The 16353-nt window shown below is 43.4% G+C and overlaps 1 protein-coding gene and 1 non-coding gene across 2 annotated transcripts in view; one reads left to right on the forward strand and one right to left on the reverse strand.

Moving 5' to 3' along the window:
- Nucleotides 1–7801: 7801 nt before the first annotated feature.
- On the reverse strand, nt 7802–7874 carry trnav-uac (transfer RNA valine (anticodon UAC)). The gene has a single exon. It is a non-coding gene; the product is annotated as a tRNA-Val (tRNA).
- A 1535-nt stretch (nt 7875–9409) lies between these two features.
- LOC111860562 (glypican-3-like) overlaps nt 9410–16353 on the forward strand; it is a 76466-nt gene continuing 69522 nt past the window's right edge. The window contains exon 1 of the mRNA XM_072706542.1: nt 9410–9898. Coding sequence (XP_072562643.1) covers nt 9757–9898 — 142 coding nt within the window. The 5' untranslated portion in view covers nt 9410–9756. The remainder of the gene's footprint in view (nt 9899–16353) is intronic.

Below are 16353 nucleotides of genomic sequence, written 5' to 3' on the forward strand. Positions count from 1 at the left end.
GGGTGGGGGGGGGGCTTTTGGGGGGTGGGGCTTAAGCTGATAAAAATCAAAGCCCTAACCTGAGGACAGGGCAGGTATAAAACTACCACACCCTTCTGGGAAATGATATCTCATTTGTCCCACACATGCCTAGTGACAGGTGATGAATGCTTTTGGAATTTTAGTAGTAATGGGGTAGTAAAGTCTATTTTTGTTACCTATGCTGGGCCAGTGTGTACAACTGACTTACACAAGGACACCTTAGGGGACAGATACTGGGTGTCTGTCCCTTTAAGTGTGTGCATATACTGTACAGCTCTGGAAAAACATTAAGAGACCATTCTATATTGTTAAATCTGCATTTTTAAATCCTGGTTTAATCCTGGTTCTGCTGGCAGAGGCTACACTGAGCAGCAGGCTGCTTCCTGGCTCAAAGTTTCTAAGACAGCAGTGCACAAGAACAAGGTGAAGCAGGAGACACTGGGAACAACCAACACCAGTCAGGTAGAGGGAGGAAGCGACTTTCTAATGCTAGAGATGATGTCAACTTATCCGGCAGTGCCTCATAAATCGGAGGGTGACCTCAGATGACCTTCAAAAGAATAGGAAACATTAAGTGCAGGTGTGAAGTGCACTGCTAGGACAGATCATATCAGGCTGCAAGAAGCAGGACTGAAGACCCATAAAGCACGGAAGAAGCCCTTCATTAATGAGAAACAGAGAAGAAACAGACTGCAGTTTGCTGCAGTTGCATTGTGAATAATATAGGCTATATAAACTAAGAAATGAGTAAAACAAAAAATTGTGCTGTGGTCTCTTAATTTTTCCCAGATCTGTATTTGTATTCTTTAAGTTCCCTAGAAATCCAGTCCAATGGGGGCTTCCTGTCCTTTATTCTTATACAGACGCTCCTCTAATTATGAACGAGATATGTTCCAAACGGTCGTTCGTAACTTGAAATGTTTGTAAGTCGTTATTCAACATCATTTTAAGGGTATACGCAAGTACAAAGAACTAGGATGCTGGGAGTACGTACATTACGCTGCTGCGGGGTGGGAGTAGCGGCCAGAAGTCATACTACCTGGAATTTTCATGCAGAAAAAAAAAATTGATGTTGCGGACAGGAAACAGGAGCCCAATGAACACAATTTGAACTTACAGTCCTCTTTGTTCGTATGTCTGAAAGTTCATAAGTTGAAAGTTCATAAGTAGAGGAGTGGCTGTATATACATTTTCATGTCCTTTCATGGAAATAAATTGGATTATTAAAAACAAATCTTGACTTGGTATAGTTGTGCCATAAATATTCGGCTCCATCGGGGGCTGAACCCCGGATGAAGGTGTTTGAGGTGTTGCTGTTCTTTAGCTTTGATCAGCTACTTCAATGTTTTGCAAGATGCAATCAAGACAAAATATTTTGTTATACTGCATAGTTAAATGTGTTTATGTACTTGTTCGTCACTAAAGTTTCAGTTACATTTATAACAGTAGCCTATTCTACCGTAAAACGTGGGTACTTTTTAATAATCTTTAACATCAATTTTTATGACAGAATCCAAATTATTCAGTCCTTTCTTTTATGGCGCATTTGGCCCATTTACACAATCCACTTCTGCTTGTCTGGTTTTTAAAACATTGATATGAAAATAAACTTTTACCATGAAAATGGCCCCCTGTATATGGCACAAATTTTTTTGGCTTATCACATTTCCCGCTTTTTTTATTATATATTTTTTTATATATATTTTTTTTTTTGAGAGATCTCAGTCTGCACTTGCTTTCTAAAGACAACTTAAAAACCCACAGAAGTTTAACTTACTGAAAAGGAGGTGAATGTGCTATTTTTACCCAGCAAAATCAGATTGTTTGAGTCGCACAATTCAGCAGCAATGACAAGCATCCAGGTGCTTTGCGATGGCTTATGTTGGGGGTAAATCCTGTACAAGAGCTAATGGACATCTATAAGAGAGATAATGGGGGGTGGGGTCCCTCTTGAAAAAGCCATCTTACACACAGTGCTGCCCCTAGCCAAACTGGGACCCTAAGTGGAATTTTCTTCTTGGTCCCCATAAACTCCCCACCACGCCCCTCCCTGAGTCCACTGCATTAGTACTGATTAGCAAAACTTTTATTTGAATAATAAATATGTAAGTAAACAGATACACACGTCCAAAACTTACCTATTTTGACGCCATACAAAATTAAATAGATATTTCTCCTATTAGCTATGGTTATTACTTGGCCCCTGAGATTTCGGGTGTATGTAGTTCTGCATCAATTATGTTTATTATATATCAAATTAGTATATTCAATATATCAACGCTTCGGGTGATGCGTGAGGCTGGAGAAATTGTGCATCGCTGTGGATGCTCCTTCTCATGCTCTCATCTCCAGCGGCCTGTCGCTTGGCATCACGATACACTGCTATGTGCGACAGAAACGCACTACCGACACGAATCCCTGCCATGGATACAGACATTCCCATCCGGGCCGATAATGCTGTGAATGCCTCAACTTTACGGGCGGACTCGGAGGCGCGTTAAAAGCAGATGCCATTCGCTTCCACACTATAGCCGAAACTAATTAACTAACTGCGTTGGCAACAAACGTGAGGCAAGCGAAGCAGATTAAGAAAGAGCTCGTTTTGGTCCCTGATTTATTTTTAGAAAATACCTTTCCTTGTAGTTGTTGATTGTATTACACTTTATTTTCATACTTTCACTCATGTTGTATAAAATACTGAACAAATACTCCCGAGCGTTCCGTAAAACCTGGAACAGGTATAGCAACCCAGTGCCAGCTGACGTAAGGTTAGGTATTTTACTGGAAGTTAGGCAAACTTTCTACACAGACCTGCGCAGCACGTCCTGCTTCTTTGTGCTTTCGTTTTTTGCTCTTCATTGGTGTTGATCTGAAGCGATCTCTCTCTCTCGCTAGCTCCTTAATCGGGCCCCCACCCAGGGGCGTAAATCGTGGGAGGCTGATTTGTTCCCCACCAAAATGCCTACGCCCTTGCCCCCGGCTTGATTACGGGCCCCACGCGGAGTGCGTTTTCGGAACGCCCGCCAGGGGGCCCCCTAACACCCGATCACTGGCAAGGACTGCGGGGTTCGGATCCGCAGGAAACCGAGTACACACACAGCGGGGGTGTGACAGAAATAAAACCTTGATGGCTGTATCCACTGACAGCACCCAGTACCCCAGGGTTTAGATTATCGCATTTATATCAGTTCACGACGTGTTATGCTTTGTTTGAATTATTGTATACCTATTATTCCCGTGCTTTAGAACAATGCACACTAACATCGGCGCAGTTAATCGTGTCTTTGAAGTAAAAAAATATACTTTAGTGTGGCTTAATTTTAGGAAATGGATCACGGTTCTCTGTAATATAATCCGATTCTTTGATTTTGTTTGAAGGACAGAGATATGGTAATCTGAACTCGTATTCTCTTAACTTTACCCAATGACGATACTTCTCAAATACACAGCACAGAGAAAGATAACAAAGGACGCCGAAAAAAAACCTGTATTAATATCATATATACAGTCCACAAATAAAAACGTAAAGAAGACCTCCGTCTCGTTTACAGGAGATGGCTTTTATTATTCGGCGCTTACGTCATTTCCCCATGAATATAGTAGAGATAAATATAGTAAGTATTTAATCAATAAGGAAATAGTTAAGTCTATATATTAGCAGTACTCAGAAGTTATCGTGGTTAAGGTAGCTATTTAATGTTTTTTTAAAATCGTTAAGAATATGTCAGACACTTGAAACAGTACGATTTTAAAATGATAAAATTGCCACACAAAAACTGATTTAAGATCAGTATGTGACAGGGTAATTTCTAAAGTTACTATAATTACTATATTCATATATAAAAGTTAAATTAATTACTAAAAATATTTAACATTAAACACATTTCTTTTTCTTTTTTTTACTTTTAACATAGCGCATCGATCAATAAAACGCACAACATAACAATTAGTATTCTAATTTTCGTTTAACAAAATATATAGCACGTTTCTGGAAATGATGGGCTAATAGATAAAACCAATTTAAGCGCAGGAGACATAACCCATAACTCGAATCTTCTCAGTGGGAAATGATTTAAGAACAAATTTCTAACAATTATACAACTGGCAAAGTCAGTGCTGCTAAAAATTCATAACACGTAAAATCAGAGTTGAATATTAACTAAAACAAAGGCTTCATTTTTTTTTTAATAACTGGATCAATCCAATTTTAAACGGCGCGTGTAAAACATTAGATTTTCCATATGAAAGGATAACATAGCTTTGAATTTAACAAGCTGCCGTCTGCAACCATCGCACTGGATGCAGCATTAATAGGCTACTTGCCATATGTTTCCTTCTTTTTGCTGAAGGTATGCGTACATTTTTTTATAGTTTTTTTTTTTTTATTTTTTTTAAAACATATACAGACAAAACGACCGATGGGCGTTCGCCCCCACACAAAACAAGAAGAAAGCAGGAACCAGAGACTAGATCTTACGTTGGGGATTACCAGAAGATGAACAAACATCTGATGCCTCACTCGAGTGTACATAACCTCTGTATTTCTACAAAAATACTTTCTTATCGTTGAAGCTACGTTTGTATCACTGCTAACATATAGATAACAGATCACAGCATGCGGGCTGCATTAATAGATACAGACATGCCGTGCAGCCCGGCACCCCGAGGTCGCGGTGGGATGGGGGGGGGGGGGGGGGGGTAGGCTTCGGTGAGGTTAAAGGTTACTTTTGCCTTCTGGCTCTTTTTCTGGTTTGAGAGGGAAAAGGACGCGACGTAAGCTGGCGACTTGTGTCTGTGGTAAATTTAAGTATCTACGTACAATTGATCGCTTAAGCATTGCTTTTTGGAAGAGGAATGTTAAAATAACCACGCGTCAAATTAATCCTCCACGTATCGAAAGAAAACCAAACTGCATTTGCAATTTCACGCACGGCAGCGCTCATTGATTTTTTTTAAACCAGAAGAGCAGACAAAGTGTTTTGTCTCTGTGCTAATTTTGAACAAATCTCATGTTTTATTGACTTCGTCTCGTGTATGAGGTACAGTATGACATTTTCTTCAGCTTAAACCTTTTAGTCTAATAAATAAAGTTCATGTTTATATGAGACAGTTCTGAATAAGTTCGATGGATTAAGGTACAGTTTCAGGTTAAGCGAATCAGCCCGGCAGTTTACTTTATAAATGTTTTATGTTGCAACTTTTCCTCTGTTAGAAGCGCTTGATTTAGTCGTTTTTTTAGCTTAATGTTCAGGAGGAGAGTTCACCTTATTATTCCTAAAGTGTGTTTCCAGCAAATGTTTTGTGGGCGGTAAACGTGCGCGCATACAGGCTGCCGCTTTAACGTGCCTATAGGGCTCCAATGTCGCCGGCTTGGCTGCGTGGGGGTCTCGCTGCCCCTGGGTGAAAGTGCTCTGATGAGCCTTACCACATGGCCATGACTTCTCGGAACCTTATCAACGGTAACTAGCCTTATAATCTTAGTCTTTTTTGTTGTTTACTGTGTGATCTTGCTTCAAAAACAGTTACAATGTATCCCATCTGTGTCGTGTGTGTGTTTGCGAATTAGGTGTGTTTAAGGAGTCTTCTGATCTTTGTAACATTTCGTTTCCTTCAAATAATCTTGGTGAATAACGAATCGTTTCCTTCCAGCGAAACCAGGTGTTGACAGAATTCTGCATGTATATAGTGGACAAATGAACATCAAATCAGCTTAAGTGAAATGCGACATTTCAGAGCTCATCTGTTCTTTTTAAATGCTTGTTAGTGAGCAGAAAGAGAGAGATGCCCATGTGTAGACATACGATTTTAGCTGCATGATCAAACTGGTATTGGTGTCTAATTTCGGCCAAGACGGAAAGCAGTTAATGGTGGTTTCTACCGGTTTTGTATGGCATTCACACACCAACTTTCTTCACTGTTTGTTTTAATTTTCAGGTGTTTTCTTGCTGCCTAACGTTTAACGTTTGTTTACTGCAATTGCACGATTAGGGCCTACTCTATATTCGTGGGCATGTACGTACTATTCGGCTAATTAAACAAAGATATCAGCTGGTTTTAATGTTGTTTAAACACGTTCTTTTTTGTTTTATTAAGTAAATGATAGTGCAGTGTATTGTTCAATAAACGGGCTAATTAGTACAGTAAATGTGCAATACGCATTCAAACTTACACTAAGGCACATGGCGCCATAGTAGTGTCTTACATGGGCCTTGGAATCGCTGCTGGAGCGCGGGCTCTTGTGGTCGCGGCAGTTGCATTGTGGGAGTTGTGGTTTTCAGCTAACGTTTCCATTGGGAGGATCTCATTGATTGCTGATATTGTATAATATCTGTGGTTTACATCCATCTGTAAAGGCAAACGGTTCATTACCAGTGCTGTTAATATATTGCAGTTAAGATTATTACATCCATCTTTAAACTGCTTATGCTCGACAGAGATAGAAGGGAGCTGTATCCTCTAAGCTGGGGTACACCCTGAACAGGATTGCAATCCATCGCAGGGCCCATACAGTGATGCTCTATGAGCTCTTTATGAGGTGGGTGATGCAAATGATCTTAACTGCATGTCTTTTGATTGCAGAAGGAAACTGGAGTAACTAAAGGAAGCTTATTTGATATAGAGGACGAGCAAGCGTCATAAACCAAGACCGTAGGTTTAAATCCTGACATGACATTGGACCTCTTTCTCCACCCTAGTGAGATTCATATAGTTTTTTTTTTTTTGTCCTGTCCGGCAGCTTTAGCAAGCAGAATCATGGTCTGAATGCACTGTTGTGCAAAACATGTTTGCTTTACCATGAGGGGCTCTATAAACTCTCTATAGGCCCCTCATGTTGATCCATTTCATTTTATTTATCAATTTTATTTTTTAGCACATGTAAAATATTGCAGTGGCTGAGCTGGCCAAAGAGGAGGGACAGATGGAGATAAAAAAAAGAGAGAAAAAGAAAAGGAGGAGAAAGTGAGAGAGATAAGCTAATAAAGATAGGAGTAAAGTAGGTTGCACATAACAGGCCAACAACTGCTGTATCTGTAAAGGAAGAGAAAGAAAAGGCAAAGGATCAACAGCGTTTGAAAGCAGTGCAGAAATGCATAAATACATAAACACAAATAAGAATAAAGAATAAAGAAAATAAACCAGATATACAAACATACAGAATTGTTGTGTGTGCTTGGAGGGGTGAGTGTAAGCGTGTGTTCATGCATGTTCATCTGTGTTGGCGAGGTGTGCGGACATGTGTGCGTGTGCGTTTTCAATATGGAACGATAGCTTCCGGAAGTCTTTCATCCAGTTGATTTGGTCTTTACCCAGAACACAGTTTGCCAATAACTCCCTAAACTGTATGAAAACCAGTTGCGCAGAGTGTGTTGGACGTCCTCACTGGCTGAGGCTGACTTGCGTCCCTCCTGCTAAGGTGCATCTAGTGCAGTTAGTGAGCAGTGTCATGTCTACTGCACTGGGCGCCCCTTCTAGCAGGAGTGGCTCTCATTTCTCCTCACTCGTGAGACATTCACAGCCTGTCCTGACGTACAAGAAGAGCCGACCGCTGTGGACCAACATAAGCATTTGAGTGCAGTCTGTTTATACAGGTCCAGATCGAGGAGCATGTTGCAATTGATACACTTAGCAGACATAATTGTCCAAAGTGACATGGAGTTGTAGGAGGGATCAGACAGTCCCTGTAGCAATTGAGGGATAAGGACCTACTACTCTGGAATTTGCACTGGCTGCTCACTGTGCTCATTTTTTATTTTAAATAGGGAAATTGTATTAGAAAACTTGGTTCTACTGGGGCTTGAACCCAGGACCTTCTGCGTGTAAGGCAGACATGATAACCACTACACCATAGAACCAACTGTGCTCATGAGGGGATGATGCACATGAAGAGCCGGTGGGCAGGCCGGCCGCCACCTATGAGCACGGCACTCTCTCAGCCCATGCCCCCCATGTCCGCATCCAGCCCCCCTGCGGCAGGCGCCCTTCATGCACTGCTGGAGCCCCCCCCCCTCGCCTTCCCATCTTCCAGACACAGTCAGTTTTGCAGGTTTGCATCCAGCCTGAGATCCCTTGCTGTGCAAATCCAAGCAAAACCCACGGTGCCTGGAATACCGCCCCCCATGAGGTAACCAAAGATAGGGGTATCACTCCAGCCCCATTTATGGGGGCTTCTCACAACACTGTTCCTATACCTTTTGATGGCACAACTCAGTGTGGGAAATGAACACTAATACCCGTGTAGCAGCAGTTCTGTGCTGACTGGGAGAAACTTTACCAGTGTGATCTGGTACCAGCTTCCCTGGATATGATGGGATGTGCTGCTTCAGGCACTGCGGCAGGTTTGCAGTTTACGGATAAGTGCAGGACTGAAGTGCTTTTGTGAGGGTGGGGGGGTGATATCTCAACATCACACGGCATCCATCTCTGATGTGCAAGATCGTTCAAGTGAAGCCTTCTGTCAACACGTATTTGTCATTTTTCAGCAAAATAAACGCTTTTTCCAAAATGGTGTTTTAAAATGTTTTCTCATGTTGGTGCATTTGGAGTTAAGATGAAAGGAAACCGGTGAACAGAAGCGAATTGTCCCGTTTCATAAAGCAGTACCATGCCCAACTTGTTAAGGTGAAAGATTACTATAAGAGATGAGAGAGAACGGGCAAAGTGCTGACACGAGGCACGAGCTGGGCCGAATTAGTCTGTATACCACAGTTACTGGGTAAAAGCGAAAAATGAGTCGTGCTAACACCAGGGGGCAGTGGATGCCTACCAGTTTAAACGAAGCCCAACCGGCCATCGATGCCCGCACACTAGTTACTGCCCTAATTGGTCTTAATAATGATAAAACGCATAATTTTGCACCTGCATATTTGAAAACTCTGTCATTTAACCTTGCTATTCAAACAAAGATTTAGTATCCGGCGTGATTAATTGGTAATTTTTCCAATTTTTATCATACTTTAACTACACTAAACCGCGTCTACAGTCTGCCGCCTGTAACTGCGGTAAGCAAGCCATCACTGGATTCACCGAAGTACTGATTCATACAGAAAGTACATAAATTCCCGCTTAATTTATTCATTCTGATGTGATAATCAACCTTTTTTCTTACTGTTAAAGTTCGCTGCGTGGCGAAGGAAAAACGTTTGCCGTTCTTGACAATGGCTTTTAGGCCTTTGTGAACGTGATAAAGAAAACCCGAATATTGTTTTGCATGTTATACTCATTCATAGTAATTTTATTAAATTATGACAGCCCAACGTTTCCATCATTCCCTTTGACTGAAATAGCTCTCGCCGCAATTCGACGCTAGATGGCGCTGCGAAGGGCTCGGCGCATTTTCTGCCCCGTGAACGTTAAGCCCGATCAGCCCTGGAAGGAGGTGCCTGGTGTCCGCAGCGGGGCGAGCAGGCGGGCTGGGCTGGTAGTGCCCGTTACGTGCCATGCGGTGATGAATGCCAGTATCTTCATATTCAACGTGCGACTCTAGGAAGTTTATGTTAGCATCCAACCTTCCGTCAGCTTGAGCTTGCGAAGTGTGAAGGATGCGCTCTGCGTGGACAGAGCCGAACTATGGTTGCGAGCGGCATCGCAATTTACGGGCAGCCAGCACCCATGCTGACCTCCGCAGAGAAGCATCGCTCAAGTAACTTTCTCTCACACACTTTCATCGGAAGCGGATTTCAGGCGTATTCCTGCGTGATCGCGGCTCCAGCTCCGGCGGATTGAGAGGCGTTGGCCATGGCAGGTGCGCTTCTGTTCAGCGCGCTTTTCCTGCCGCTTGCGCGGACCGCCGGTCCGGTTCCGGGCTGCCAGGAGGTGCGATCCGCCTTTCAGCTGCTCCACCCAAGCGGAAAATGGGCTCCGGAGAGCCCCGTGTCAGGTGAGCGTCCTCCTCTCTACATGTCTCTACATTATTAAATTACGGTGGATGCGGATAACTGTCAGTGCAACATTTCTCAGCGATGTAAATAGTAGCTGTATTTTTCACAATTACTCCATAGTAATGGAGTAAGTGTCAAGTGTGATTAAAGTCTTCTGACGTGCTCTTAATACCAAAAGTTTTTAGGCTGCTATGAATGAGTGTTATAGCTGTAATGTTCAAGGCTTTTATTTGCTTAATGTAAAACTAAATAAAACCGGTCATTTTAGTTTCAGCTTCTAATGGCAACACGCAGCATTATTAATCTGGAGGCATTCACCTGAACTTCACTGCATGGCTACATGAATGCTTTCCATTATTCGACTGTACTTTCACTGATCACATTAGACTGCATTACATGCATCCAACTTTTGATCCTGGTCAATTTTGTGGAGGAGCCTATAGAGCTCACGGCCAGGTCCAGCAAAAAAATATTGCAGCCCAAGCTCCGCTTAAAATCCGCGCAACGGAAGCTGACGCTAGCCTAATATTTGAAATCCCTGTATACTGTATCTTAAAGAAATAAACCGGTATTTTACATGCTGATCACATTCAAATGTTCAACTTTTTAAAAACACAGTTAAATACCATGACGTCACATAGACGGACGCACTCTCCTTTCCCAGGGATACCAACTTTGATCAGATGGCTGGAGTGAGATTTTAAAGTCGAGACATGCACATGTATGTAACAGTTTTATTACCTTGTAAATAGTCTGTAGGTTTTGCAAACTACCCTAACGCTTTTATGTGGCTAACTTTAGGTTTATAATGGAATAATATAGATATGCTGTAAGATTGCTGGCGTGAGTCTGAAAGCGTGTGTCACGCCTGAAGGGTGAGTTGGCAGCCTTGCTTTCCGTGTAGGTCTGTCTCTGACATTGTCTGGCTAGCGATTCAGCATTGGGATCCACAAATACTACTATCCGCATTCATAATTATTCATTTATTTTTCCTCTTTACAGTTATGAGACATTATGAAAGCTGCTCAAAAGCCCGCAAACCGCAACCTCCTAATATTTACAAGCAACTGTATTTTCAAAATAGCCCAATTGAGCGGGGAGACCGCGGACCTGGCAACTCTGCTCACGGCTGGTCTGCCCATCTGGCATGCCGGGCGTTTTCCCGGGGAACCGATGGGTATGTAGGCCGGTAAAATTTATCATGGGGGATCCCAAAATTGACCGTGAGTCTGTGGGGGACCCCAAAGTCCAGGGACGTTTTTAAAAATCCCAACGGAGGGTGCCTGGGAGCATGTCCCAGACACCACAGGACGTACGATTAGGGGACGCTCTGGACAAAGTGCAAGTCTGGCACATGTACCGACACACTACGGGCAGTTAACGAATTCAATGACTTTCCTGCATAGGAGGACAGACGTGCAAACTCCACGCGCACACACAAGGAGTCGTGGTGGAAATCAGTTTGTAATTTCACATTCAGAGAAGGCTGATATTAATTGAATCTACTTCAGGTTTCACAGGGTTCCGTAACATCGCCCCGGCCCCGGGTCGGTCCCCGCCAGGCTGCCCCCCACCGGCCCGCAGCGGGGCTGTTATTATAGAATGAGCACCTCTCCCTTGTGAAATCCGAAGGCTGTAAAGTATTACTACACCTCCCTACCCCTATTCTGTGATGTATTTTTTTTTGCTCAGGGCGCATTTTAAGTGCCCTGTCAGGATACCGTTCAGAAAACCGCCTAGTGTCTTTGGAGAGCAAGGGCAATTGTGAAACGCAGATAAATGCGATTGTGCAAAACCGTCAGTGAGTTATGCGCCTAAAGTAATAGCTAATGGCCTTTGATTTTCTCTTCTGGTAAGTGCCGTGTCGAGTTTCTGGGATTTTGTTTCTCACCCCATAACGAGAGAGAATTGGATGGAATTGTCCCTACATCCAGATAGTGGGGGATCATTTCCGAAAGATGGAGTGTCTGGTTTCGGGAATCACACAGGGTGTGCGTGTGCGTGTGTGTGTGTGTGTGTGTGGGCGGGGGGTGGATTACGTTTATATTACATAGTGGGGACCAAATGTTCCCCATAATGTAATAAAAACCTGTTTCTTGACGTTGTGGGGACCATTTTTACGTCCCTACAAAGATCTGTGAATGCAAATTTAAGGTTAGGGCTGTGTAGGGGTTAAGGTCGTAATGTTGGGATTAGGGTTTTGCCCATAGAAATGAATAGAGAGTCCCCACAAAGATATGAATACAAACATCTCTCTCTCTCTCTCTTTGTGTGTGTGTGTGTGTGTGTGTGTGTGTGTGTGTGTGTGTGTGTGGATAAACCCAGGGTGATCCATGATAATCTGGACTGACATGTTTTTTTAACATGTAGAATGAACTGGCCAAAACTCTATCTACTAAAGAACTGAGAAAATTATAGGTCCAAAGATAGACCAAACAAAGAGCTTCTGAATGAGTAATGGTCTTACATCTTACATTTATCTAAAATCATTTTAAGAGGTGTAAAAAGTACTCCTTAACCCCCCACCCCCGGAGAATATTTTCATACACACACCGTCTGACTCATAAATAATAATATCACGGTTACGCTGTAAAATATCTTCCTCATAGAATTAACCATCCCCATTTTACGCATATTTTATTATTCTCAACAGCAGTGGAGGATACAATACAAGTTTCTTTTATAAAGTGCTGTCTCTGAAGCCTTAAATTCTCAGAAGTGGTTCTTATTACCCGGAAGGCACCTTTAAGTGCGTTTTATGCACGGGCCTGCCGTAATAATATTAATATAATAATACCGTAATGGACCATTTCATTTATGACTAGACGTTAACTTTTCAAATTAAACATTATCCCTGGTCTATTGTCCATCAAACGGCGAAAAGAAAGGGCTCTGGTGATTCGCACAGTGACTCAAAGGACTGAGCAGGGCGGAGCATCGCGCTGCCTCTCGGCGTGTGAAGTTCATTTGCAGACGTTTTCCCCAGTAAATGGGAACCGTCACACCACGTCGCTATGGGGGGGGGGGCTCCGATCCCCAAAGTGAGAGCTCGACCTGTTGCATGAGTAATGTATTTATTACGCAAATTGACAGTATTTACTGCGCCTCAGGGGCATTGAGCTGGAAATGTTAATTGGCTGTTTTTGTGTCGTTATGAGTGACACGCAGGTCAGGCTGCCCCACAGCCCCGTTCAGAGCTGCCATTCTAATTGTGAACATTTGCTGATGTTTAATGGCTGACGGTAAAATGCCATGTGAATGTGTCGGATCCCCGGGGGGACTGTGGGCTTCCAGCTGCGTTCAGCTGTTAGTTTTTAGTGGCAAAACGGGCCGTGATGGCAGCGTCAAGCCCTGCCAACGGCGCTACTGGAACTGCAGTGGTGTAAGCGGATTGAATACTGGCGTTACAAGATAGCTGTCTAATTGTCCTCCCTGATACTTCATAAGCTTGCTGTTTCATTCACATTCCCTTTCTCACATATTAATCGCCTTCAAGTCTTCCCGATCTTCTGTCCGTGTCCCCATCTCTTCGTTCAGTAGCCCCAGAATTGAATTCCGTTCTCCGTAATGTTCCTGGTATCAGTTATTAAAACCTTTCGGCTTGTCTCGTTATATGATAGGTGCTCTATACCCCGAAATAGCTCCGCTTTGGCTCCCAAAATGCGGTGCAGATGTTAAGGGGCTACGGGGGACAAGGTGGCATGACATTTCTCAGCAGGCATCGTCGGCGTCGCGCAAGGTTGCGTAAAAGTTTGACTTGTTTCTCATCCAGCAATTTTACTGTTGATGAGATTAGGCTGACGAATTCGGCTCAGTTTTAAGGCAGATTAGAGTTTCTCGTAGAATGAAATTATTTTTAAATCCCAGCCGGTGATTTGCAAAAGCACATTAGCGACCGCGGCACATTATCGGGTGGAGACGGTTTGCGAGTTTGTGATCCTTTTAATGCAATAGCCACCGTTGGACACTTAAAGGGACGCAGCAGGATGTTTCATTGCAGAAGCAACACGGGGTTGACGGCCGGGGCTCCGCACTTGAAGAGATTCACAAACATGAGGACGATCTTTATTGCGCTTCTCGAAAGGCTTTCAGGCTGGAGCGGACCTGGATCCCAGGCTGTATGATTTGATTAGAACCCCAGTGGGGATGAAGGAATTTTTCACGTTATCGTTATTATTTCTTAAAGAACACAACTGTTTATCGCCGGCGTATCCGGCAGCAAACGGCTTCATTAGGCAGCCCCCCCCAGAGCTGCTGTTTCATGCTACTCTTGAACCGAGTATGAAACAACTGGCATTTGCAGCCAAAGCCCGGGAGCTGGATGTCGGCGAGACGCGGAGTCTCCGCTCCACTGACCACGATTCTACAACCAATTAGCAGACAGTAAGATCGGTAACATTAACAAACGGATGATGACCTACAGATCCTTACAATGGAGTGTTTCTCTACAAATCGAACCTGAAGTCAGCGTACTTCACCAGAGGGTCAGCTTGTAGCTTAATAAACGAATATAACAATCGCCGGGAGCTAACGTAATGATTGCTGTCTTGTGTCAAGAACAAATAATTAGACTCAGTGCTCACCTTACGACGAACACCTACACAGTGATTGGTAGGACGCCGTTATATCTTCAGAGCCACTTTGAGTGCAGACGAGTTGTGTGTTCAGTGACTGAACCTGCTGACCCTGCTTGCGTGCTGCATGTATGGAGTTTTTGCCACACCGTTAGGAGGGGCAGCCTGTTAGTGCTAATGAGCGGATTTACCTAATAAACCGACCACTGAGCATTGATCCGCGAGGGTACAAGGTTACAGAACATCTCTAAGCAGAAACTCAATTGTTTAGATTTACAAGAATGCATTAAATAGGAATGTCTTCACTCTGGTATATGATCTCACTGTCAGTCAGCCCACTGTAAGACAAATTCACTGTGGCTTTTCCAGGACGTGTACAGTTTGAAATCTTCATCTGGGAATTCAAAAGAGGCCAGATTAAACACTAGAGAGGGAAAGAAAACTGAATATGACAAGTTGTGAGGTGGAGGTCTGGTCCAATCCCCCCATGTGGTGCGCAGTGTGTAGAGTCCGGTGGGCCCTTGGCACGGCCGATATCACAAGGGCTCTCAGTCGCTGGCAGATGTGGGAGGGCTGCAGGATTTGACACGCCACTGAACCTGCAGGCCAGGCTGAAAATTAGAGGAGGGAGAATCTTCTGGAACAAGAGCACACTGGCTTAACAACGTGCCAAATGGCCAGGGTTCAGTGTAATGTCTTGGGTTTGACAGTCAGTTCTGATGGTTGATTTCTCAACCGTTACAGGACTTTTTAACTGGAATCACTTGCACCTGCATTATAATTGCATTCAAAGGCATTAAAGTGCAGTTTAATTGCAAACGTCCGCTAAGGTTTTTGAACTGGAATGACTCTTATGGAAGAAACCTATAGACTGTTTAATTGACATAGCTGGTGTCATTCTGACATTTACAGCTCAGCAGATGTTGTCATAAAATGAATCATTTACACATATACACTTCATTAATTTATAACGCTGGGCGTGTGTGCACAGTTAATTCCTATTTCCTTAATGTGATCCACCTTGCCAGCTTAGAAGAGCACTTGTTTGTCCATTTTCCATGCTGCCCCGTTGTGAAGGTTGCTACTTCATTAGGACAATCTACCAGGACCCCCCCCCCCCATATGCTGGGACCTCCCTCTTATTCAGAAATAATAATGGGGGGGAGGCGATCATCCCCCAGACCCACAGAAAGCTGGCCAGAGAGTGCTGATGCCACTGCCTTTGGGGCATTTTCAGAAACTTTAAAGACTTAGCGTCTTTTATTGGAGTCTGTTCCATAATCTTCAGGATTCGTATTTGTGCTCATTGTTCTTTGTTTAAATGGTTTAGATATTATGCCAGCAAAGGGAAAAATTAGACTCGATATGGGAGGATGTAATGTTGAAAATATGATGCAACCAGTTTCAACCAGTAATAATGGGCTGAGCGTGTTTACCACTGGTCCTAATGTACTGAAAATGCCTGATTTGTTGCAGACAGGCATGCGGTTTGTCGATAGGGCTAAAGATCATGGTGTAAACTCCCTGGGTTCTTATTTCCATGTTAGGCTGCTGCACTGTCCTTCACTTTGCAAAAAACATCGTCATTTACAGCTGCCTGTCAGGCCCCGTTGATGATTTTCACTTGTCAAGCCTTCCTTGCAGGTATCGATCCTTCTGTTTGCATGCAAAATTGGTTTTTATTGTGTGCTCTGGAATTGAATACTGATATCGGCTTCGCAGGCAGCATTCGAGTGTGTGCTGGAGTAGCAGGTGTGTGGTTTGGCTTCAGATTGTCTCTGGGATCTCTGCCTTTCATGTAGCAGAGGCGCTAACGGTGCTGTAAGTATGGTTCTGTGAGTCTCACTGCTTATTCATTCGAACACTGGAAGCTGCTATTT

This window comes from Paramormyrops kingsleyae, chromosome 24 (genome assembly GCF_048594095.1).
Source record: "Paramormyrops kingsleyae isolate MSU_618 chromosome 24, PKINGS_0.4, whole genome shotgun sequence".
NCBI classification, from domain to species: domain Eukaryota; kingdom Metazoa; phylum Chordata; class Actinopteri; order Osteoglossiformes; family Mormyridae; genus Paramormyrops; species Paramormyrops kingsleyae.